Here is a 25969-nt window from a genome sequence, read left to right as displayed (position 1 = left end):
GAAAGGGCTACTCGTGTGCTTTAAAGCTAAGCACGTGCATGTTTGCATAATCGGGCCTTATCTATTAACTGCATGATTTTCCCTTTCATAGTTCTCAGAGTCTCTATGTATAACACACAGCAGCCTGTTTCCACATCCTATGCTATAGTGCCATAACCTGGCCATCTTTTTTTTTGCCACTGAAACAAAGTTTCAGAAGTGAAATTTGTAAGATACATTTGACTTCCCTAATCAAAGTTTTGTAGTCAGAGAGAACAATTCACTGCTCCTGTTTGCAGGCTGTTTCCCATCCCCCTTCAAACATGATCACAAAGAGAACTGAGAACCCCTGAAGTTTATGTCCACAGGGCAAAGAATGGACTAACAATAAACATCAGTATGTTTAGTCTTAGTGAAAAGAGCTCATAGGAATGTGTAAGGAACACGCTCCTCCCCAGGAGCCCTCTACTAAGCTCCTTCACTGCAGGTGGGCACAGATCATTAGTTCAAGTGAGATGTCTCAGCTCTAACCAGCAGGGAAGTGGCACAGCAGGGAATTGAACTCGGGTCTCCCGAGTCCTAGGCAAGTGCCCTAACCACTGAGCCATCCTGCCTCTCAGAGGACACTAGAGTCTCCTGCTCCACAGAGTTTAAGTTACATTAGCAAAGCAGTGAGTGAACCTTTGTCCTTGATCTTTAGTCAGTTACTGTCCGCCAGCAGGCTCAGCCCCAACACCACCAGCTGTCAGACAAAGCACCTTTCCCCCTGCTTAGAAGAGCTTAGGTTCCAGAGGTGAAGTAAGTTCTACATGAGCAAATTCTTTTGCCCACCTGATACTGGGGCAGATCTCTGCCTCCCTGCAGTGCCCCATTCTCATGCTGCGATGGGACTCAGAGACAGGAGCGGATGACAAGAATATTATTGCACAGCACGTCTGTGCAGTGTCATTGTGCCCGTTTTACATACGGGCACACAGAGCAATGAAGGGTCACTCCAGCGTGTCCCCCAGTGGGAGCAAGAAGTTCAGATTTTGGCTGTATGCCCAGGGTCACTCAGCGAGGCAGCACACAACTGGGAACCAGCACCCAGGCTCTCAGTCTCATGCACTTTGATCCCTAGGCAGAACATAGGGTTGTGAGCTACATCCCTGTCTGGTTTAAACCTGCTAGGAGTCCAAAGTGAAGTCAGTGGGAAAGCTGCTCTCAACATCCCTGGGTACAGTACTGTAGTCTGAGGGTAGGTCTACCCAGCATTTTGGAGCATCAGACTTGGGCTTGCCGGGCTCACGCTAGTGCTCTAGAAATAATGGTGCAGACAGCACTTTGAAGCCGCAGCTCGGCTAGGGAAGGGTGTGGGCTTCAGAGCCCTAGTGGCTCCTTCAAAGCACTGTCTGCACAGGTATTTTTAGAGTGCTGGCACAAGCCCTGCTAGCCCAAGTCTGTCACCCTGGGCTGGGAGGCTCACTCTAAACATACCCTGAAGAAGCTCAAGTGTCTGGGCAGTGCCCTCTTTGGCAGTATTACACATTTCACACAACTGGTCTCCCCCCGCCTGTGATCAGAGTCAGGCATCAGCATCCCAGCAGCCATGCTGTGCTTCCTTCTCGACAGCCTGACTATGGAGCATACACTGGTGCTGGCTGCTAGCTTTGGAACTCAGATGCTTTGCAGACACTCAGGGCATCTTCCCGCAAGCTTGCCACTCTCTTCACGGCCCAGCAGCTCTCCCCAGTAAGACACCGAGGAGAGCATGAGGCACTGGGGCACATTTGAAAGTCTCCCCAACAGCCACAGCATTCGCCTCCCACCTCCGCTCTCCTGATGTACTGTAGTAGAAAGAGAAATATCCAGTGTGAAGAAAAAGGGAGGAAAGACCATCTTTGTCACTCAAAATACAGCCCTGTATTTTAAATAGTCATTTTATCTCTCTGAGCGAGCTTTCGGTTTGAAAAGCTCCTGTCCCCAGTGGAAAAGCCACATACATTTTTGAATCACTTGCTTTTTATTCATTGATCTTCTTTCAGAGAATTAACAGACTATTCTACCACTGTGCTAAATTCTGCTCTATTACCCTAAGCTCCTGCTACATTTCTGCCATGTTTGTAAACAAGAGCAACTTCCTAAGTTGCATCTTGTCCCCTCAGAAGGATACACAAACAAACTTACCCTGGTTCCTGTTTTGGACATTTTCCGTTCTAGACACTACACCCCAATTACTGCAGGAATTCCAGAAGCAACTGCAAAGGGCCAGAATCTGGGAGGCCCTTTTTATAAGGCTCCTTTTGTACCAGACATTCGCTTTGTCATGAAAATGGGATCCAAGAATTAAATCAGTGATGCTAGGGCTAGGGATTGTTTCTAGAAAAGCAAACAGGATTAGGGAATAAAGGGAGGCTTCATTGTACGCTTTATTTTTTTGCTATTGCATCATCAGGGCAGAATGGTCTGCTGAGTCAGAACACCAAAACAGTCCAACCAAGAAGCCTAGGGGGATGACACAGTTTGGCTGCTCTCTCTGCTTTGAACATTCCAATAAAAGACCACCGCCGACTAGGATCCAAGGTTCCGAGGTCCTACGTCCCTCTGTAAAAAGGAACCAAGCCTTGTGAGAGGACATTTTCTAACTGTTGCAAGGTGCAGTGGGGAGATCATAAACACATGCTCAGCTGAAAGGTGGGAAGAGAGCTGGAGAGAATGGCCTCTGCTTAGAGGACACTATCTGAAAGCAAGTAACAGGAACGTCTGTGCAGCAGTGATAACACTGAACTGGGGCAGCGTGGCCTAGTGGATAGAGCATTGGACTGGGACTCATTCTATACCTGGCTCTGCCGGTAGTCTGCTGGGTGACCTTGGGCCAGTCACGTCTCTCTGTGCCTCAGTTTCTCCATCTATAAAATGGGGAAAGAAATACTGACCTGTGTAGAGTGCTTTGAGATCTAGGGATCTCTAGGTAAGACCTAGGGCATTATTTCTATAGCACCCTCCATTTGAGGGGCTCAAACTGCTGTTAAGAACATTAACAGACATACCCGAAGGAGGGATTTTTATCCCCATTTTACGATGAGGAACGTGAAGCACAGAGGGATTAAGTGAGGTGTCCACAGTCCTACAGGAAGGACATGTCAGAGTCAGGTACATCCTCCTTAGGGACACCCTTACACTGACGCGATGCACTGGGCTAGGTAAATACTTACCACAATCAGAGCGGGGCACAAAGCATGGAACACAGGGGTGCAGATGTCTGTGCCCCCAGAAGTCACTCTGTTATAACTATAAACACCTCTCCAGCTATTGCTGGCACCACTCCAAAGGCTTAGAGAGACAAAGACAGCAGATGAATTTGGCAAGCAGCGCCTGAACCATTCCGCTGTTATTTCAAGTCTGTCAGAACGGATCCATTTCATCCCTTTGATTCCACACGCTGCCGTCTAAACCAGCACACCTTTAAACCCTGCCAACTCCAGAGGCACCCTGGGGCCAATAGGTTGAACTAGATATCTGCCCAATGGCATTCCATTCTCCTTCCTGCCTAATCCTTTAAGTATCAGGGTCTGTGGCTTACACACACTGGTTTTCTGCTAGCATATGAGGCCACTCACCACCATTAATCCAAGAGCTGTTTATGAAGATTCCACCATCCAGCCTAGGACCCAGCTTCCACTGAAGGGAGCTACAGTGGCTCGGTATATTAATCCCAGAACTGGATTCCCTTTTGCTATCCCACGTCCCCCATTTAAGTGCTGAGTAGGTGCACATCAGAGCCAACACCTCCATTTCTTCCCTGGGCCTAGGACAGACTTCCACTTGGGGAGGGGGTGGGGGGAGGGCAAGGGATGGGGGAAAGGGAGTTTGCTTGAGTAAGTTGTCCTATGGGGGACAAAATTGTGACATTACAAAGCTATGAGAGTCTGTTGCCAAATTAGATTTTAATCATCATCCTGCAAATGTTTAAGACAGAATCATCATCACCACTTTGGATAGGATAGTAACCTGAGGGTGTAGCTGGGTTTGTCCCACACCTCTAAGAGCCACGTCCAAGTCTTACCTTCACTTGTTACTCAGGCAAAACAAATGCCCACTGATGGCTAGGAGAGTTTTGGCTGAACACCAGAAGGCTAGATCAGCTGCTGTCAATCAGACATCACTCCTACACTGAAGTCAACGGAGCTATACCAATTTGCACCAGCTGAACATGTGGCCCCACTGTCTCTCCTCAGACCATACCTCAACCCCCTTCTCCCTCCCACTTACTGGCTCCAGGAGCCTTCTGGAAATGCTGACTTATGCATGCATAGTTCCAGATGTCATCGAGGCTAGCACATCAGATCCTTTTATTTTCCTTGTGCTCCACACATTTGGTTTCTCTGTTTCACATTTGCCAGTTGGGTGGTTCAGATAAACATCTCACTATGTTGCATGCAATCAATCACGCAGCAGCTTACCTCGTTTGCCTCACTAATTGTGACCTGGTCACTCAGACGTACCCCACAAGCCCCTGGGTCAGCTGACTCGAACGTGAGGGGCATTCGCTGAGGGGCTAAAAATTGCAGCGTAGACTTCAAGCTCAGGCTGGAGCCTAAGCCCAAATGCCAAGCTGACTCAGGCCAGCCGTGGGTTAGTTTTTATCCCCATGTGGACATACACTTGGAGACTGGTTGTCTTGAGAGCAGGAAATGAGGGTGAGACCCACTCCTGCTGATTTTCAACTGTGGGAAGCTGAAATATTGATGACAAGAAACGCTGCTCAGATCAAACTACTGTCATGTCAGGGATGCCATGGCTGATACTATACTCACTGACCTCCAGGACTGAGATGTCTCACCCACTGTTGCTAAGGGAATTAACGTTCCCCCCCCACATGAAATATGACCACGTTTATATGTTATTAGAGCATCACAGGAGCTAGAACCGTAGGTGGCTAGTGAAAATATTCTTTGTGGTGGGAAGAAATGAGTCAAAACAGTCGGATGCTGCTCTCCAGTGCATGTGTGCAGGTTGCTCTCTCCATCCCAGCCTGTGTGCAGGGGAGGGCTGGGGAGCAATAGGAGAGTGAGCCCCCCTCACACGCACAGGGCTGAGCCTAGCTCTCCACTCTGGCCTGTTGACTCTCAGGATTCACAGATTTGCTGTGGCAGGCTCTTCTAAATGGGAGGGGGATGAGTGGGGGGGCTGTAACAGGAGGAGGTTTTGTGAGGCTTGAGTTTATTTGGGGCAGGAGGACAACGTTGGGTGGGGGGTTATTTGGGAGCTGGATGGCTGTGTCTGGCTCCTTTCTCTGCAGCCCCTTCCTTCTTGCTCACTCCTGCCCTGCCTGGCACCAACTCCAGAGCCAGTTCTGCACCCAGGCAACAGCTGAGAGGGCCTTGCCGCCACCACACCAGCACTGGGCATGGCTGCACTCAGGAGGGACTCTGCACCACGCGGGGACCTGGCACACCCTTCTTGCTGCTGCCTCTAGCGACTTTCCTGCTTGTCCTGCTACTTGGCAGGCAGGCAGCTCCGTGCCAAGCCAGCTTGGAACTGCCAGAGGCAGAGCTTCACCCACTGAGCTGGGCTAGGGTTGCTCAGATCTGGGGGGCTGAGCCCCCTCAATCCTTGGCCACCTCATTACTGAGAAATCTTTTCGTAGGAAACATGCCTGACTTGGCTTAAAATTCCATTTATTGACATTTCACAGAAGCAAGGAGGAGGCAAAGAAAAAGACCTAGGCAATTTCATGAAACTTCATCCTTTAAGTGCTAACGCCATCTCCACATAGAAAAATACCTCGAGTTCATTTTACACACTGGAGAGAGGGGGAAAAAAATAAATCAAACATTTGATTATCATTTATGAAAGGGAGTAACAAGCTCTTCCCCAGACAGGTGCACACAACAGCCTCATGTCCCTGCGGCCAGTGTCACACCAAGGTGAGTGCCTTCGCAAGATACATACATGCCCAGAATTTTAACTAGGCACCCACCCTGCCTAAGAGGCCCACAGCAAACCGCAGGCTTGTCTTTGCATCACCGTTCCTTACCACGCAATCCTTCATCTGGTTTCCTCCTGAAGCCAGCTGCAGTTGATGTACCCCAGGTCCTGGAAAGGAGCAAGGTGATGCAGTGATGTCTTGAACAGGGCAAAAAAAAGTGTCCAGCTCATGCTGATGCAGAGGTCCAGATATCCTCATTAATTTGCAACACCATGGGAATGTCTAACCAGCATGGCCTCAAAGTATTCACTGGAAACCACTGTCAGCTTGTCACCATCCATCTTCACAACTCTGTAACAAAACATGAGTTCACTCCAACCATGCAATCCAACAATTCAGTGACTTCCCCTCCCCAGGCCAACAGCTTGCTGGAGAAAAACCCAGAGCATGATCAGTTTCATTTAGCAAACTATTTCAAATGCGTGGTGATTGTATCCATACCATGGGCAAGTGTCTGGCTCCTTGTGCATCACCACTAAGAAATTCAAGAGATTATAAGGGAAAGAATTCTTTGAAGCATCATGGAAGTGGCCGCTAAGGGCTTGTCTACAGAGCGATTAATCTGCAGAATTAATGCACAATATGCAAGCTGCACTAATAGTGTGCACATGGGCTGGCTGTTCCTTCTTTCAGTTTGCATCTGTGTGTCCACATGGCAGGGGCTTCCTGTGCACTAAGCACTTGGCATTCTCGGAGGGTATCCCACGGTCCTTTGCTTCAACGCTAAGCAGTGTGCATGCTGGGGATGTTCTCACTGCATGCAGTGGGATGCATAGAAGGCGGCAGTGGAATTCCAGGACTTGGAGTAAATTCAAAAACATCCTATGCTTCAGCTCTCTCCAGCCCATCATTCCCCTCTTTCTGGAGAGGCGAGTGCCATTTGCAAATTGCTGTCAGCCAGCATGGACCCAGCAATGCTCCACACCACTATGCTGGCAACTGCATACAGGTAGAGGCTGTTTGGAATGTAGTTCAGCTCTCGAGCTGAGTGACTTGGCTTTGTCTTTGGACTTCACCCACTGCACTACTGAGCAGATGTGGCGGCTCCAGCAGCAGCTCCTTTGGCAGCAGGTTGGGCAGTGGTGGAGGAACAAGGACGAAGACAAGGATGACACAGAGCAACTGCTACTACTGGAGCTGTTCCTGGAGCAGGAACACTGTGCAACACCTTTTCAGGGCTTGGGAAACCAGTGGGGATTGGTAGGAAAGGATCGTTCCCTAGACCTGGGATGACCAGCAGTGATGAGAGAATTTCAGGATGGCGAGGGCTATCTTTTTTGATATCTGCACTGAGCTAGCCCCAGAGCTGCAGCGGCAGCATACCAACATGTGGTGCCCAAACCCATAGACATGCTGGTCGCCAATGCCATGTGCAAGCTGGCCACCTCCAAATGCTACTGGTCCATAACCAGCCAATTTGTAGCATTCAGGAGAAAGTTGATGGCTTTTCAAGTGTGGGGTTCCCAAACAGCATTGGGGCAACTGATGGGATCTACATGCCAACTGCTTGTCCCCCACACCATGGCTCAGAGTGTATAACCAGAGGGATATTTCTTTATGGTGTTCCAAGGGCTGGTTGATCACTGTGGCAGGTTCACAAACATAGGGTGGTCTGGAAAGTCCCACAATGCTAGGCTCTTTCAACACTCAGCTCTAATTATCTGAGTGAATAAAGGAGAATTTGCCCCCAGCATCGTTCTGGATATTAATGGTGTGGGAATTGCTCCAGTTATCGTGGGACACTCTGCTGCTGCTGCCCTGGTTCATGACCCTATCACCTCAGTAGCTGCAGAATGACAGCAGAGTGTGTACTTGGCCACCTGCAAGGAAGGTGGCACTGTTTGTGGAATAGGTTAGAAGCTGGAGAAAGAAAAACCCCATGCTGCAGGTTATATTTTGCGCAATATTTGAGATAGTAAGTGAGAGGGTGGGAGGCTTTCCAATGGGTGGGAGGCTGAGGTGAAGACACTTGCTCAGGGGTCTGAGCAGCCAGCAAAATGCCCAATGGAAAATGGAAACAGTCAGTGCAGGCTATGGCTCCTGGAGTTTCAGGCCTGAAAATGTGCAGCTATACATCCAGCTGTTATCCCAAAGGGAATGGATTGTGAGCTGTGCTGTTTCTTTGATAGGTGGTAGATGTGGCAATCCTTATTTTATCTTGTCTGTGCCTTTACCCTTTTGTAAAAACCTCTGACTTAGTCAAAATGAATGGACTGCCTGTATAAAGTGCATCGCTGACTCTTTCTGAATGGATTTTTAAACCAGCAGAAATGAAGCTTTAATTAAACAATGAAACAAAGCTTTAAAGTGACAGTGCAGTGGACGGCAGACTACAAAAAGGGGTGAGTACACGCCTCATTGTTGCCTCTTGTTCTTGGGGTGTCTGGTGTTGAGTGACAGGGCTCGAAGTTATCAGGGGCACTGGATGACTCAAAAGAGCTACGTTCCCAGGTGCAATTGCTCTCGCTGCCCTGAGCTTGGGTCAGGGAGGAGAGGTAACGTGACCGGTGCGCCCAGTGACCGCTCCAGTAGAGTACTGTACCAGGGTTGTCGAGGTCACGCTGGAGCTATCAGAATTAGCTTTGCCCCCTCCCTGTGGGCCTTGAGCATGAGAGGGAATGGGGGAAAAGGCATAGAGCAGGCAACCTCTCCAGGATAGCAAGAATGTGTCCGTGAGGGAGCCTGGGCTGTGACCCTGGAAGAAGCAGAACAGTAGGCATTTCCTGTTGCGTTGGGTGGCAAACAGGTTGACCTGGGGAAACCCCCACCTTTGGAAAATGAGGTGTATGACATCCGGCCAGATGGATCACTCGTGTGTGCAGAAGGACCTGCTGAGGCAGTCCGCCAGCGTGTTCTGAATTCCTAGGAGAAAGGACACTTCCAGGTGAATGGAGTGGGTTATGCAGAACTCCCACAGCTGGAAGGCCTCCTGGCATAGGGGAGAGGAACGGGCTTCCCCTTGCTTGTTGATGTAAAACATGGTGGTAACTGCTACGCACTGGCCTTGTACTCAGGCCTGAAAGGCCTGGCAGGTTAGGTGCACCACCCTCAGCTCCCTGATGTTGCTATGTAGGGAGAGCTCGTCCTGGGACCACAGGCCCTGCGTCTGGAGGTCTCCCAGATGCACCCCCATCCCAGAGCCAACGTGTCCGTGTCAAGGGACAAGAAAGGTTGAGGGTTGTGGAAGGGGATTCCTTCACACACTGCCCAAGGGTGGAGCCACCAATGGAGGGGTGTAAGGACCTGCCCAGGCACCGTGACCACTGAATTCAAGCTGTTGCGCCCCAGGTAGTAGGCCGAAGCAAGCCTTGCCTGCAAAAGTCTGAGCCACAGCCTGGCATACTGGGTCACGTAAGTGCAGGCAGCCACGTGGCCGAGGCGACTCGGGCAACCCTTTGCTGTTGCGGCTGGGAATTGTTGGAGGCTTTGAATTATGTCTGTGATGGCTCAGAATCGGGACTCCAGTAGAAGGGCCTGCGTCTGATACAAGTCTAACACTGCCCAAATAAATTCTATTCTTTGGGTCGATTCCAAGGTCGACTTCCCCAAGTTGAGGAGGAGACCCTGTCGAACAAATATGCACCTGACCAAACAGATTTGGGATTGCACTTATCCCTTGACGACTGGCTGCTCAGGGGCCGCACCGAGATAGGGGTATATCTGCACCTGTTGTCAACGGAGGAAAGCAGCCACGACCAGCATGCACTTGGTGAACATTTGGGAGGCTGTTGAGAAGCCTAATGGTAGGACAGCGAATTGGTAATGTTTGCGGTTGACCACAAAGAATAGGAAGTGCCAATGTGCGGGACGAATTGCTATATGGAAATACGTGTTCTTCATGTCGAGGGCTGGAGAGCAGTGCTGCGACCTAGAGCGATGCCGCAACCTGGAGCTGCGCGGGGTCGCTAAGCGGCATTGGGACCGGAACCTGTTGCATGATGGGGATCGACGTGGGGATCGGCGCTGCGAGCGGGAGCGCTGGTGCAACCTAGAGTGGCGCCGAGACTTTATCAGCAGTGCCAACGGCTGGAGCATCACTGGTTTGCCTCGAGACGGTGCCATACGATGTGGTATCGGAAGCTTGGAGCAAAGAGTGGGTGACCTGGGCGCTGTCATGGCAGTGAGGTCCCTTGCAGCCTCAAAGGTGTCTGGGGTGGATGGCCAGCTCCACTTCCTCGATGACCTGGACCGGAGAGTCCAACGGCACCAGACTCAACGGCCCCCCTTGCGGGGCCAAAGTCGACGGTGCTGTCTCTGCAGACTTCGGCACTGGGTGCTCCTAACGAGGACGTGCCCCCTTGGCCGGCTCCAGAGGGGTGGACCTCTGGGACGGAGAGCTGCTCCTCCCTTGCTTCCGGTGCCGCTTCTGCACCAGAGAGTGGAAGCGATGCTGGGTCCTGCCAGTTTCGGTGCTGGGGAGCAGCGGTGCCACAGGTCTCTGCCAGAGTCCACCCGTGGTGCTACTTCCACCACTGCTGCCGTCACCACGCACCATATGAGATCAGCGCCAGGTCCTGCCGCACCGGCAGAGGCTGAGGTCTAAGTGCCACCTCCATAAGGCAAAAGTCTCGCTGCTTTTTGGTTCTGGGGCAAAACCCCTTACAAATCCTGCACCAATTGGCTTGGTGAGCCTCCCCCGGACACTTTAAACAACCGTCACGGGGGTCGCCCATTGGCACGGGCTTGCTGCAGGACTTGAACCCCTGGGACTTGGACATGGCATCCCTCCCAAGAAAAAGCAGTCGGGACAGAGGATAAACCCCCCAGCCCAACTGCTAACTACTAATACTAACAAACAATTAAACTAACTAATATGTATAGAGAACAAACAAAGTTAGGGAAATGTGGTAGAACTTGCCAGGCAAGATGCCACATTTCCAAAGACCATCACTGGCTGTAAGAAGGAACAGAGGAGGTGCCAGGTCGGCAGGGTCATATATTGAGCACCATGAAGGCGCCGCTCCAAGGGGCTCCACAGCCAACCTGATGGGTGCTGCTAAGGGAAAAACTTTCTGACGACTGCACACACCTAATTGGAATCAATATGAGCAATCACTCAAAGAACAACATGGCTGGGTCCTGGCTGAGGACACTGGATTGTCTGTGTGCCCACTCACAGCATGCACTTCAGCAGAGCATTCTGAACTTGTACAACCTCCCCGAGTTGCCTCCGCATTTCTCTTTCTTCCTCCACAGTGCCTTTTGCCATAGCAACGCTGTCCCTAGCCATGGTGACACTGTTTCCAGCCACTTCAACCCTCTTGTTCAATAGCTCCTGGTCTTCTTCCCTCTCTGACATCAAATACAATCACCAGCTCTTCACCGGTTTCTTTTTATTTGTGGGGAGGGGAGTCTACAATGAAAGCTGGATATTTCATCCCAAGTTCTCTGTTTCTTCCCTACCAGCCATGGATAAAGGCCCTGACCTTGAAGGTCTGGCCACTGCAGGTGCCATTGCTGAGGGAGTAGTGAAAAAACCGAGCCAAGCAGATGTTAGTGGGATTCTGGACAGGCTAGGCTAGCCTCTTTAACACGTCTCTCTCATTCCCACCCCACCACCCCCAAGATTCTTCTGGTCTTGGTGGGCCCCTCATAGCCAGCAGGCCGTGTGTGCATAGCAGGGCTAGATTGGCTTGAGTTGCAGCTGTGCCTCGGAAGCTGAGGGTGGGATTGGGAATTATGTTCCCACTCTGGTTTTGCAATTTGGCTGCGTCTTGGAGTTGTTTCTATGGCGTCCAAGGAGTTAGTGGGGAGCATATGGAACGAGCGGGATAGTAATCCGTGGCCTGACTCAGTGATGTTACACTGAAGCAGGTGACTAGGCGACAGAGAACAGCCTTATTCACAATGGCAAAGGCACACTAGTGACATCACTGTGAAGTTCTTCACCAAGCTGGTCCCCCAGAAGTGTGGCCAGAGTGGAGGGAATGCCAGGGCAATGACTGTGCATCTATCCCAGATAAAGTGCAGATAGGGGGTGGGGGTGGAAGTCAAGCAATTTCTCTGGTTCTACTTTATCACCCCTGCAGACATGCTGAAAGTGTAGAGAAAAACATCAGGTTCTGCACTGACTGTCCAAAGCATGAACTGCTCCAATCCTCTCTCTATATAAGCCTGTGGAAAGACATTAAAAGCTGTCCGTAAGGTGGACCTCTTTCCTGTACAAATGCGTGTTTATGCCTCAGCAGGGAGCTGTAGGAGTAGTGCTTTACAGGCATGCAATGCCCACGTCATCTGAGAATACTAACCAAACCCCTTTGCCCAGAGCCATTGTCCCAAATGGTTCAAAGTTGTACAACTGAGTGTTTTCATTATTCCAATATGCTGCGGGAGGGGAGCTAGGGAGTGAGAGATGGAGTAAAGACTGCAGCTGTGCCATGCTGCCAGCCACTATTTTGAGCAGATGGACAGGGGTTTTGGGGGTGAGGGGGGAGCTCGTATTTGCCAGACAGGACAGACAGGAGAAAAGAAAAGAAAAAAAAAAAAGAAAAGTTTTCACCTGAAACAGAAGCCAATTGCTCGGCTGGAGTAGACACCATTTTGAAAACGTGGGATAAGAAAGGGAGGCAGGTACTGGAGATTTGGAAAGGCTCCCAGCTCCCACCCGCCAAAAAAGACTGTAGCCATGGGACACTTGGATCAGAAGCTAGCACAGTGGTGTCATATAACAATAATACATTGTAAAGATAGATCCTATGGAGGGCATGTAATCTGCCTCTCAGTCTCAACCTGGTTTCTGGCTCACCCACATAGCCAGAATTAGGGTCCTGATTCCTGACGAGATCCTGACTTTCTGGGGAGAGCCCCTCGCTGCCCTCCTCATGTTCCTCCTCTGATGACTTTTGCCACTTGTCTGCAGTCTACAGGGAGAGCATCAGGGTCCACAGCTCCTTGGGCTTGGTAACGATGTAATTGATCAAAAGCCCATCCAGTTCCTCAAGAAATAGGCAGAATACAATTCCACTGCTGGATCTTTTCCTGGCACCCCTGGCTTTAATATAAGTCTTCCTGAGCTGTTTGCTCTTTATCCCACACTGGTGGTCAGCATCCTGGTTATGGCCCCTCATGGACCTCTACTTAGCAATGTCCACAAAGAGATCCTTTATCTGGTGGCTGGCCACAAGAACTTGCTGCACTGATCCCCAGGTGGCGATGAGATCTGAGGCACAGCAAGGCTCCAAGTGGGTGCTCAAGGCATGTTGTAAAGGCTGCTGGAGTGTAAAGGAATGCCGATATATCTGAATCCAGGAGCAAATGGGAAAACTCTGTTCCCATGGCAATTTTTAAACAGGGAAAGGAACATCCAGTCAACTTCAACCCAGAGCAGTGGAGGGCGCACAGGTAAACAGACAGATCAATAATGGACACACACACAGCAATGTGGGATACCAGCTGAATAACTGCCAAAGTAGCGCATGGCAGCACTGCGTGCATACAACCAACTGCACTAACTCAATCGAACATAACACACTTTGAAAGAGGATTCCAGAGTTTGTGGTATAACTGCGCTCTAAGGAATTGCATCGTGAGTGCACAGGCATTTTCACACCAGTCTGACTTGAGCTACTGTGGATGAAACCCCCATGTAGACAAGCCCTCAGGTACCTGGTGAGCAGCAGGAGATGAGGGCAAGTAAGGGCATCAGAACAATTAGGCTGTTCTAACTGATCTGGTCTCAGACTATACCTGAAGCACGTATCTTGTCTATGCAGACACATGCAGGCTGGTCTGTCAGAGACAGATACTATACACAGACCAGAGGCATAAGTGAAGTACTTCAACCTCATTTCAAGATTATTCTGTCAGAAACTGAAATCAGAGATCCATAAAGAGCTCTTCAGCCAGAAGGGCCATGGGGACGGAAGGAAGAATTGGAGTAAACAAGGGAGCAGATAGAAGCTCAGAGGAGGTTTTGGCTCCTAACTGAAAACCAAAGCCAGATCTCAGGCTGTTGGGAGGAGGCCCACGGACAATTTCACACTCATTGTTCCCATCTGGATACCATGTACACACAAATGTATGTAAAGTAGTATGACAATTTCTCTATCATGTAGCAGGAGAGAAACTGTCCCAGTACTCACCCTTCCTTTCCTTCTGTTAAAGGAGAGCATCCTATCCTGCCGCTTGCTTGGAGCCTGCTGCAGGAGGCACGAGGCTGTCCAGCTGCTGACGATGTCCTGTGTGAATTAGCCATTCATAGAATTTGTTCTCCACCAGCACCTGGAACTGCTTCCTCTGATCCCTGAAACCCACCAGAACATCAGCAATGTAGCAAGTGAAGTACAGTCTTGTAAGCATTCACACCACACTTCCAAACATCTCTCCTTGGGTACTCAAATTAGTAGCCTTTTCCATCCTCACTGAAAATAAGCAACAGATCTACACTTACCACGCCTAACAAAGCCATTGGATTTGTTTCCCATACTGCCCACCTGGGGAAGACTGAATTCACCTAATAAAAACTATTAGTTAGAATACCTCAGAAAGAGAGACTGCTGGCGTTGAAATAAGCCACGCAGACTTCCCCACACTGCTGTTACTGTACCTCTGACCTGTAGGACTTCTGCCCTAGGATTCTCAGAGCACAAACAGGAAATTATACCTAAGGCCATGAGTCTGTCACAAAGGTTAGGGATTCGGTGATTTTGTGTGACCTCTGCGATTTCAGCCCCAGGTGGCGGAGCTCCGGTTTCCGTGATTTACTGTTCATTGCCCACATCCTGTGACTTTTACTAAAAATACCTACATCACATAAAACTTAAGTCTATACATGTCTGCCATTTGCAACCCAGGCAAAATGTAAATAGTATCGCCAGAGAAGTGAGTGACACATTAACCCCTATGCTACTTACCCAACCCCTAACGTCAATGGTATTAAATCACTCACGTCTGAAGTTCTGCCTTTACTCAACAAGACTCACACACACAGGCACTGGAGGAGTCAGGATTCAAGAATAGACAGATGTAATGTAGCGCAATATAAACTCTGAATCAAAGACTGTCAGATACCAATGCTATTCTCCAATCTATGCAAGTCTTGAAGTCTGCACCGAGTCCAAAGAGCACCTTGATCAAATGTAGTATTCATGACAAGGGACTCTTCATGCACTAAACAAAAGAAGGACTTGACAAATCACAGACCAATGATACCACTCAGTTTCACTGGAACCCTGGCTTCATCTAACTAAACTGAGGACTGAGACCATCCAAAATTAAACAATTCAGAGAAGCTAGGGACTCTCTCCATGACTTGGCTTACTGACTCCAAATCTAGAAGCCACAGGCTGAGCCCAGATCAGGGAAACAAAAACCAGCTGAAACACAAGCTATTGTTGCTTCCTTCTCTTCTAGCCTTTAAAATTGAAGATCCAGAGTTCTACTCGCACTGTGGGTTTGTAAAGGAGGTAATAAGAACATAAGAACAGCCATACTGGGTCAGACCAAAGGTCCATCTAGCCCAGTATCCTGTCTTCTGACAGTGGCCTATGCCAGGTGCCCCAGAGGGAATGAACAGAACAGGTAATCATCAAGTGATCCATCCCTTGTTGTTCATTCCCAGCTTCTTGCAAACAGAGGCTAGGGACACTTCACAGTATGGTTTTACATCCCTGCCCATCCTGGCTAATAGCCATTGCTGGACCTATCCTCCCTGAACTTATCTAGTTCTTTTTTAAACCCTTTTATAGTCTTCGCCTTCACAACATCCTCTGGCAAAGAGAGTTCCACAGGTTGACTGCATGTTCTGTGAAGAAATACTTCCTTTTGTTTGTTTTAAACCTGCTGCCTACTCATTTCATTTGGTGCCCCTAGTTCTTGCATTATGAGGAGTAAATAACACTTTCTTATTTACTTTCTCCACACCAGTCATGATTTTATAGACTTCTATCATATCCTCCCTTAGTTATCTCTTTCCCAAGCTGAAAAGTCCCAGTCTCATAATTAATCTCTCCTCATATGGAAGCTGTTCTATACCCTTAATCATTTTTGTTGTCCTTTTCTGAACCTTTTCCAAGTCCAATACATCTTTTTCGAGATGGGGCAACCACATCTGCATGCAGTATTCAAGATGTGAGTATACCATAGATTTATATAGAGGCAATATGATATTTTTGTCTTATTATCTATCCCTTTCTTAATGATTCCCAACGTTCTGTTTGTTTTTGACTGCCGCTGCACATTGAGTGGATGTTTTCAGAGAACTATCCAAAATGACTCCAAGATCTCTTTCTTGAATGGAAACAGCTAATTTAGACCTCATTTTATATGTATAGTTGAGATTATGTTTTCCAATGTGCTTTACTTTGCATTTATCAACATTGGGAGACAGTTTGTTTGCATCAAAATGATACCAAGAGTAAAATCCTGAAGACAGGACCAGCTAAATTCAGAACGGTCAATATCTGGTGTCCTGCACTCCTATCCAGCCAACTGGCATCAAAAGAACATGTTTTAACTTATTTAAAACTTCTTAACAGCCTAGGTGCTGAAAAAGCAGTAAATTGCTAAAAGGGTAGATTACTATGCAAGATAAGCTACAAAAGCAAAGTAAGGCCTAATTAGTAGATTGGAGACTTGAGTGTGTTAATATGTTTTACCTACAGAACTACAAGCTTCTCATTTTGTGTTTGAGGAGTTAACACACACAGTACACATGTGTTTTCATTTCATAAGATCTTTGCACATTTTTCCTGTATTTTATGAGCTTGTAACTCCCACACACACACACACACCAGATTTCCTTCAAACAGAATAAGGTGGCTAGAGTTTTCAATACAAAAGCAGGATACCAAATGCTGCCAGCTCCTCACACCCCCAGTGTACTCATGAATAAAACACAGACTAGATCAGTGGTCACCACCCAGTCAATTGCAATTGACTAGTCGATCCTGGAGACTCTCCCAGTAGATCACAATGGCTAGAAGTCGGGTGGTGTAGTGAGGCTGCCACTGAGGCAGGCCCCCTGCCTGCCCCGGCCCCACACCACTCTCGGAAGAGGTCAGCACACCCAGGAGTCTCCGCACGCTGCTCCCACAAGCACTGCCCCCACAGCTCCCAATGGCCGGTAATGGGGCACTATAGCCAATGGGATCTGCGGAGGAGGTGCCGGCAGAGAGGGGCAGCGTGCAGAGCCCGTGACCCTCCCTTCCCCCACATCCCAGGCCGCAGGGGCGCGTTGGCCCCTTCCAGGAGCGGCATGGGACCGTGGCAGGCAGGGAGCCTGCCTTAGCCCACTGCACCACAGACCGGGAGCTGCCCGAGGTGAGTGCCGCCTGGTGGGAGCCCACATCCCAACCCCCCATCCCAGAGCCAGCACCCCACACCCACTCCTGCCCCTCAACACTCTGCCCCAGGCCGGAGGACCCTCCTGCACCCAAACTCCCTCCCATAGCTTGAACCCCTCATCCCCTCCTGCACTCCAACCCCCTGCCCCAGGCTCAGCCTGGAGCCCCCTCCAACACTGCAAACCCCTCGGCTCCAGCCCGCACCCCCTCTCAAACCCCAACCACCCAGCCTGGTGAAAGTGAGTGAGGGTGGGGGAGAGCGAGCAACGGGTGGAGTGAGCAGGGCAAGGCTTCGGAAAAGGGGCAGGGACGCAGGGAATGGGCAGGGTAGATCCTGGGTTGCCCTCACATTCAAAAAGTCATCTTGGGTATAAAAAGGTTGGAGACCACTGGACTAGATAAACAGACCTCATGCAAGAGCATTTTTGTTCAGTGATGTCAGGTCAAAGAGATTTGTACTTGTATGGACAAGTTGAGTTTCAGAGCATTAAATACACATTCCTCCCCTTCTGGAGGAAGCCAATTACTCACTTCGTTAGCCCTGCCTCTTTCACAGTTTTTTGCCAAACCTGTATCTTCTGCTCTCGTTGACTCAGTGCCTTCTGGTATGCATGTGGCAGCCCCCCAGGCGTTTCTGTCGTATCTCCTTCCATCTCAAAAGGAATGACAAATGTATAAAACTCATTGGGGGGTAAGAGTCGGAAGACACTGGCATCACTGTTCTCTTTGCACACCAGCATTGGACTGTCCCAGTAGTTAGGCACTGTAGCCAGGCCCATCCGGGCCATGTGGTCCTCAAGCATTGGGTAATGGGTGTGATAAGGGGCAAAAGTTACTGCTTGGTTACCCAAGAGAATGAGAGGGTGTGTAGGCGTGAGAATGTTGAAGGTGCAGCCTGTCGTAGAGGAGATAGACAAACGGTGGCAGATGCCAATGACTTTGACATTATCACAGCTGTGGAGGTGAATGGCTGTCTGCACAGGGCCCAGGACAAAAGTGCTATTCCTGCACTTCTCAATGGTCACAGATCTGAAAGAGAGAAAGGTCGCAGTAAGCCAGGATCCCCAAGAACAGGACAAGGCCATACACTGTTCAAGTGGGGTTGCCATGTCTAATGGGAACCAGGAAATACCAATGCAACCCACCCGAAGAGGTTTCACTGCATTCCAGGAGAATGTAAACTCACCGTAAAGGAGAGAGCAGATATATGAAGGACTCATTGCAGCGATGGATCTTCACATGAGCACCCACCAGGGTATCCGAGCTCTTGGCCAGCGTCTGTTTGTAGACTTGGCTCATCACCACCATGCGGTGAACCTCAGGGACCACATGGGCATTGCACGCAATCTTTGCTCTCTTGGTTGTTCCTTCAACTGCAAGGCAAAAGTTACACACATTAGCACAAAAAAAGTCTGAACATATTTCCTAAGCAGGCGGACCATGACATCACATTTCACCAGGCAGCCACAGAGAAAATATCCTATCAAAAAAACAAAGTCATCCTGATGCTTGGGATTTAGATCCCAACTCTCTTTGTAAAATTCCTCCTGAACATCAGGGCTCTTTCTGCCAAACTGAGATTTACAGCAGTTTGCAAATTTTCACCACTGTGCTGATGAAATAGGAGCATGTCTGTTCCAATGTATTCTTACCAAGTGGTGTGCTCCCTGTAGGTATACAGCCCTCAGGGCACTTGTTACCACAGGATGTTCTTCCATTCTTACTGATGGAATGGATTAAGACTAGTTTTCTCTCCCTCTGAAAACCTATAATTGCATGTTACATGAGATCAGGAGTCTTCATTCTGACTCCCACAGACAGAAGTTCATAGATAGTTTAGGTACATCAACATATGCTGCGGTCGCAGCTGCAGTGCAAATACTTCCACACACTGCCTTCTGCGACCTTGGGCAAGTCACTTAATCTACACTGTGCCTCAATTCCCATCTGTCAAATGGGAGTAATAATACTGACCCACCTCAGAGGGGTGTTTAAAAGTAAATCCATTAATGTTTGTGAGGCACTCAGATACAACAGTGACTGAGGCCATGGAAGTACCTGAACAGCTAGAGAGCCACCCCATTTATCTGTTAATCCCCACTTAGGAACAGAAAAGTAGTAACACTAGTCAGGTCTGAATTACATTGACAGAGCTATATGGAGCAGCCGATACAGCAATTCCACCTAACCCTGGGTTTAGCCTGTGCAATCAATCGTTTGCTTTCTTGGGCATTAACATTCACTATGCAGGAGAATGCACCTTCCAAACAAATGAGTCTTTAAGAATAAGAAAGCCTGCTAGCAACAGCCAATATACACCACACAGGATCTGGATATCAACTTGAAGTGGGGAAGGGGGACACATGCAAGCTAGAGAACACAGAAGGAGTAATGAGTGTTAAATAGGAGAGTTTGGAAACAGGAGGATAAGGCATTTTGCATGAACAGCTCTTTCAGCTGTGAACTCCCCCTTCTCTCCTGTAAAGAAGAGGACAGGCAAAAGAGCACCAATGCCCACAAACCAACTTTCCACTCTCCTCTGTTCCGGTGGATCAGGAGTCTGATCCTAAAACTAAAGAGCAAAGCCAAGGCTTTCAAATACCTTGCTGCGCCCATGCAAGTTTCTTCCCAGACTTGAGGCAGGCAGACGTCCCAAATGGGCTCCCAGTCAGGCAGGCCCTCAGCCAGGCCTCTAGCTTGGGGAAAGAGAAGGCTTTGGAAATCTTCGAGTAGCCGTTCTTCGCATGCAAGGGCTGCCAGAGAGCAAGCTCATGAAGAGGATGGACAGTCCTGGTTTTGTTCACGGTCCCCTCAATGAGAAAGCTGAGAGCTCGAACAGCTTCAGGGGAGACCAAGCTACTGTGAGTGGAATGGGAAGAGGCCGTGAGCTGGTCCGGGTCCAGTAGCAGTTCCAGCAGATCCAACAGGTGGTTCTGCACAAACGCTTGGTGGGTGTAATCATTCCAGTTCTTAGAAATCAAAACAAAAACAAACAGAGGAGCTCTTACCAGGCTGAGACACCTTCCTAATGCACTATCCATTGCATCCTGCTCAGATCCCACCCACAGCAGCTCTAAAAGGAGAAAGCAGTAGACGCAGAATACACTCCTTCCCCCAAACCCCATTGATTCTGCGGGCCTTCTCTTACACCCACAACAGACTCCCCCAGCAAATAAAGGACATTGGATCCACTAGCCACCTTCAGAGTGGAAGAGGTTCAGTAGTTCTACTTGCTGTGGCCATGACCAACCTGTCACTGTATTAGTTAGAGTGAGAGAAGGAAATGGATTACCACTCCACTCTTCATGAAAAGGTTCAGCACATAGGTGCTTGGAAATGAGGGCTGGAATGAACTGTAACAAATACCTGACAGTCTAAGCCTCCATGAAGGCAATTATGGTTCCTATTGAACCTGGATGCTCAGAATAGATGCAATCAAGTACTAACTCAGGAGTTGTGGGAAAAACCTTAGATAGTCCATTATGAGGAAAAATCTCATTAAATATTCATCTCAAAGGATCATTATAGTTCAAGTGCAGATGGTCTCCATAGCAAGGGAAGACCAGAATATGAGACAGCCAACGATGAAAACTCTAACAAACATCAGCTTATGCTGGACGGGCCTCACTGGACCACACCAAAGAGGTACAGTCACCTAGAGTGCCCATTCCAGATACCTAGAAAGTTAGCGGCAAGTAGGTGCATTTCCTCAATGGTTCACAAAAGGATAACCCCAAGGACTATAATCCCCCACCCTGCGTGGGAATGAAGCTTCTGAAATAGATATGGCAGATCCATTATCTACTCATGAAGTTTCACAAGATGGGCCAGTCTAGTTTTGAACTTGAACTGCAGTTAACAAAAATCATCCGCTATAGAATGATGCTGAATGCCCTGAACAGTATGTGTAAAGAGAAGCATTCAGCACAAAGCCCTGGATAAGCACTTCCCCCTCTTGTCTATTATAAGTCTTTGTGTTTAAAGTCCACTAACCCCTATTTTTAGTTTCAGATGCTCTTGAGTTGCAGTTCAACAGTTCTTGTTCCATGTGACACTACAACATGCATGGTATTGATGTCACACCCCTGACAAAATCCTGCTGACCCTGGCAACTGGACTTTTTTCAAGGTGTGGGGTCAGCTCAGTGTCTCTATTGTGCTGCTGTCCGTTTGTAATTCACTTTCGAACATGGTAGTGCAGCAGACCTGGCTAACTTCAGATACTTCTGAATGTGAGATACAAGACTTAGTCAAATATAATCAAATGTAGGTGGTTAACTAATCTATTTCTCTGACTCCCAGCTTTGTGTAACTTATTCAGAAATTACTCTAAGAATGGTTACCCTAGAAGCCTGAACATGTAATTATGGAGGAGCAGCCTCTGAAATAAATGAACATTTTCTGCTTTGTTACACTCCTCTAATTTAAAGGGCAAAGATTTTGGGGGGAAATTTTAAAAAATATCACAGATTGAGACTGGATGTGAAAGTTCAGTCTGCTGCAAGTTTTTATGGGCAAGTTAGATTTTTCAAAATTCATGTTACAGTGACCATCTAATTCATTACTTAGTCAATTGAGCTAAGTGCACCCTAGGTGCATACATAAGTCTTGGGTAGGAGTTCACTTCCCCCACAAAGCAGATCTGCTCCCCACCCCACTTTAAGGTGAAGGTTTTGCAGCCCCTCCCTCACAGTAACCTCTGTGGGGACAGGGTTACAAACAATACCTTATTTTGACAGGTGGATTTTCCAGTCAGGTTGGCAGACTGAGATTTGTCCGTGGGACTTGGCCACTCTTCTCCAATCAGAGATGTCCGCAAGGAAACCTTGTTTAGCTGCTGAATGTACAAGAACAGCAGGAACTGCAGAGAGTCTACTGACAGCTGGCCGAGAGGGGAACACAATATTAACACATACCAGAACATGACCAATGCATGCAATAATTCAACCAAAGAGCCTATTCTTTTAGAACGTAGACAACAGGGTATCTACAATATCATAACTGATTGTGGCTCCCCTTCACAAATAGGTATGTGCTGTTACTATCAGCTATTAACAAGCCTCAAGAAAGCTGTAGTTTACAGACACACCCAGAAATTAGGTTTATGGGCTTGACAAGTGCTTGCTTGGTTTCTACATGGTTTCTGTTTCCGTTTCCTTGTTTTTAATTATACACCCCTCCTTAACCACATTACAGGAATGCAAAAAGCTCAGCCTCTCTCACTGTCTACATCACAATATTTGTCACTGCACATGCCATTGGTAACCTTGGGAAGACCCTCATTCTCAAACCTTTTTTTCCACTTTCCCACAATTTCCTAAAAACACTTCTCCTTAGGCTCAATATGCATAGTTTGGGACACCATCAAACAAAAGCACTAGGCCCTCCAATGAAAAATGGCCATTATCAAGTGTCAAATTAAAAAAAAAACACACACACACAATTAAGTGTAGTCTTTAATGAGTGTTAGAATGGTTTTCAAATGGATATAGTTTTTCACCCTCTAGGTCAAATGGCTGATCTGTGTTCAAATCGTGCCCCCTAAATGCTGTACATTTCAAAGATCAGTGTGCAAAAACATGGTTATAACAAACCTGTTTTGCAATCTTGACTACAGCAAGTGCTACCAAAGGTCCACTAGATAATAGCACATAGACTTTGTGAATGAACACAAGACCCAGAGGGCCAGTGCAAATAATGAATGGACAGCTACTCATGGACTAGGGAGCTTGCTGTTTAAGCTCAATTGATTTCAGGACTATCACATGGATCTTTTATATGTGCACTCCTTAGCATGCCTCTTTGCACCACACACGTAATGCTGTTCTCTGACAAACTCAATTTCAGAAGACCACTGGCTTTTCCAGTACAGACCAGAGGAAGTGAGGTCAGGTTCCTCCCACAAGAACGAGCCTTGATCCAGACCCTTCCACCAGGGCCACAATCAATAAATGCTGAAAGTGTTTAAAGTTTATCAAAAAGTGTGGAAAGAGTTATTTAACAGTGACATGCAAAGGAAAAATATTGGACTTGTGCCTCGGGGGATGGGGAGAGAGAGGGGACGGGACCTTCTTTAAAAAAGAAAAAACAGCCCAAACTTTTTGTATCCAAAGGAGGACAAAAGCTTTCTTCTGCTTTCCGCCATGCCCCATTACAAATTCAGGTCCTGTCTAGTATTACAATGATTAGAGAATAAGCAAAATGACATTGCAAGAGGCAAGAAAAAGAGGAGCGGATTTTTAATTAGACTGTTTAAATCTCGTTTCTGATAAGACCAACTAACACGTTAAAGGATAACTTTTCTGAATGGTCCCACCCTTTGTGGCGGAACATACATTCTGAGACCTTTCTTTTTTTCCCCCTTTTCCCTACAAGTCAGCCAGCAAAACCAGGGGAAAAATAGCTGAAAATCCTGATAAAGTGAAACAGAGAAAAAAATGTAGATGTTCAAATCTATTTTATACATCATAAACCAGCAAAAAAGGACTAGTCTAATTTAAATTGTCTGCAGGTCACCTTTACAGAAGTCTCCTTTGTGCAACTCTTCCCATGTTGTGTAGAAAAATAATAGGATGTTAGGAACAAACCAGACTTGGGATTTCTCTGCTTTTGAGGGTTTAAGCAAGACCCTGTTATTTTTTATGTCAAATGTTTTACTCTAGAAAAGTGTCTATTGGTTATACCAACCATATGTAATCTTGCTGAACAGCATTTGTTCTGTAATCATAGAATATCAGGGTTGGAAGGGCCCTCAGGAGGTCATCTAGTTCAAGCCCCTGCTCAAAGCAGGTCCTAATGCTACCTGTAATGCTACCTTGTCTTTTAAAGTGGAAAAGTAGCAATGTGACTCTGAAGGGCAAATCTGATTACTGGTATTTACCCCAGTCAAACAGAAAACAACTAACAACCAACAACTTGAATGCGTGATCTGCATTCACAGGCACAGTTAGCAGAATGATTAGGGCTTCACTGCCATGAAGAGTGTGAGAAAAAGGCTGCAGGAAATGTGGTTGTACAACACTTTAGATCAAAAGGCTGGACGTGATCCCAAATGACTGTGCATGAGTAGCAAAAGGACCTAATCATACAACCTTGACTGGCACAGCCCATGCTCTAATGCCTAAAACTGTTCACCAGAGAAAGCTTACAACATTATATTTCATGCCTTATTCCTCTGCTTCTCTAATTCCTCTTCTGACTTGCAGCTGGACACCACCTCTGCCCATTCCAGATGTTCCTCTGGAGTCCGTTCCACTAGACTGCCAAATATCTCAAAGTAGAGCCAGGCCAAATCCTTGGCTAACTGCAGCTTCCCACAGGCAATGTGCCGCCACATAGGCCAGAAAAGGCGTGGATAACAGCCCTCACTGGCCCGCGTCCGGACATACGTGGACATCTTCCGGAGATAGTGCATGCTGAACTTGGATGGAGGGGGGATCTGCAAAGCCCCCACTATGAAGGGTTCTGTTTTCACCCAGAGGTGCACCATAGACTGATCCATTTTAACCAGCTCTGGGAACTCCACATCTAGGGTTGAACTGCCTTCCCTGCAGATCTGACAAACAAAACAAAACACCAGACATTGATCCAAAAACACTCAGCTTCATTTGCGCCAAGGCCAGAGTGAGCTCTTTGGGGCAAGGGCCAGCATTTTGCCCCTGGTTTGTACAGCACCTAGTGCAGGGGGCCTGGGCCAGGCTTGGGACTCACAAGCCCAACCAGACCACAAACGACCAACAGCGGAACCATGCTTGGAAAGCCTCTGCTACAAGGGGCAACCCGACATAGCACGTGTTTCATAACCCACTCCTACAGACCCAGGAGCTCCGGCCTGCTGGGGGAGCCATGAGCGCTACAAAGGAAGGCCAGGCCGCCCCCGGCGCCCAGAGGCGGGTCTGAGGCGAGAACGAGTCCCCCGCCCCCCCGGGAAGCCGGCCCGGGTGAGAAGGCTCCCTGCACCCCGCGGCAGGACGCCTGGGCGCGGCCGGCCTGCGAGCCCCAGGAGGGGCTGCACTGGGGGCGGTAGCTGGCCGGGCGAGCTCCAGGACCGCCTGCCCCAGGGCCGACACCAACCCCGGCCACCGCGCCCCGAGCCCGCGTTCACCTGCGCGGGCCGCGCCTGCCCTTAAGCAGGGCCAGGGTGCTCCGCTCCCGCCCCAGCCGCACGTAGCAACCACGCATGCGCACTGAGCGGCCGCGGCCGGCAGACCAGCGAGACGTTACCTAGGCAGATCCCACCAACACCATCGAGCCATTGGCTAGACGTGCCCCGCCCAGGCCCCTTCCGGACCACCGGCAGGACAGGCTCCATCCCATAGACCCCTAAGCCGCACGTGGCCTTCTATTCTTCCTCATGGGCTGGCCGCTGCTGCAGGCAAAGTAACGGCTCAGAGGCCCCGTACGATAAACGTCCGACCGAGCTGCAGCCAGCCTGGCCTCTCGCGCTGCTCCGCCCCCTGATTTACATATGACCGTTATCAGTGATTGGCGTGACCCCAGTACCAGAGCACTGCGGGGGGAGGAAGAGAGGGCGGTTTACACAAGCTCCCCAGGACATAGCCTGCAGCACAGACTAGTCTTTTGCTGGAACTTAAGCGCCTGCGCTAGCCTTCATAGTAGCGAGGTTCTGATTGGTGCGTTTGAGGAGCGTGGAGGTGAGAGTATTGTTCGCTCCGTGATTGGCCGGAAGGCACGGGCAGCCTGTGATTGGCTATCACCCGGAGCAGTACTCTCTGAGC

General features: G+C 48.7%; 2 protein-coding genes across 5 annotated transcripts in view; both read right to left on the bottom strand.

The window, feature by feature from the left end:
• CRYGS (crystallin gamma S) overlaps positions 1 to 6148 on the bottom strand; it is an 11806-nt gene extending 5658 nt beyond the window's left edge. Inside the window, exon 1 of the mRNA XM_078854210.1 lies at positions 5999 to 6148. Coding sequence (XP_078710336.1) covers positions 5999 to 6148 — 150 coding nt within the window. The remainder of the gene's footprint in view (positions 1 to 5998) is intronic.
• On the bottom strand, positions 5692 to 25838 carry TBCCD1 (TBCC domain containing 1). Of its 4 annotated transcripts, none has more exons than XR_012160836.1 (8): positions 24397 to 24786; positions 21958 to 22113; positions 19835 to 20201; positions 18419 to 18605; positions 17764 to 18261; positions 14032 to 14192; positions 5999 to 6241; positions 5692 to 5764 (listed from the first exon to the last, which is right to left on the bottom strand). XR_012160836.1 is itself a non-coding variant. In XM_073360339.2 (8 exons), exons 2-7 carry the CDS (start codon positions 24730 to 24732, stop codon positions 14063 to 14065), a joined length of 1674 nt encoding a protein of 557 aa, XP_073216440.1. In that variant the 5' UTR covers positions 24733 to 24786; positions 25455 to 25838; the 3' UTR covers positions 5692 to 6241; positions 14032 to 14062. The 4 variants fall into 4 exon arrangements, 3 of the variants coding, with proteins under 3 accessions (XP_073216440.1, XP_073216441.1, XP_073216442.1); XM_073360339.2 differs by adding an exon at positions 25455 to 25838 and having other exon boundaries at positions 5692 to 6241; XM_073360340.1 differs by adding an exon at positions 25336 to 25421 and having other exon boundaries at positions 5692 to 6241.
• Between the last annotated feature and the right edge of the window lie 131 nt (positions 25839 to 25969).

Source organism: Lepidochelys kempii, chromosome 9 (assembly GCF_965140285.1).
Source record: "Lepidochelys kempii isolate rLepKem1 chromosome 9, rLepKem1.hap1, whole genome shotgun sequence".
NCBI lineage: Eukaryota > Metazoa > Chordata > Testudines > Cheloniidae > Lepidochelys > Lepidochelys kempii.
Note: the sequence above shows the minus strand (reverse complement) of the source record. Positions and strands in the feature narration are given on the sequence as shown.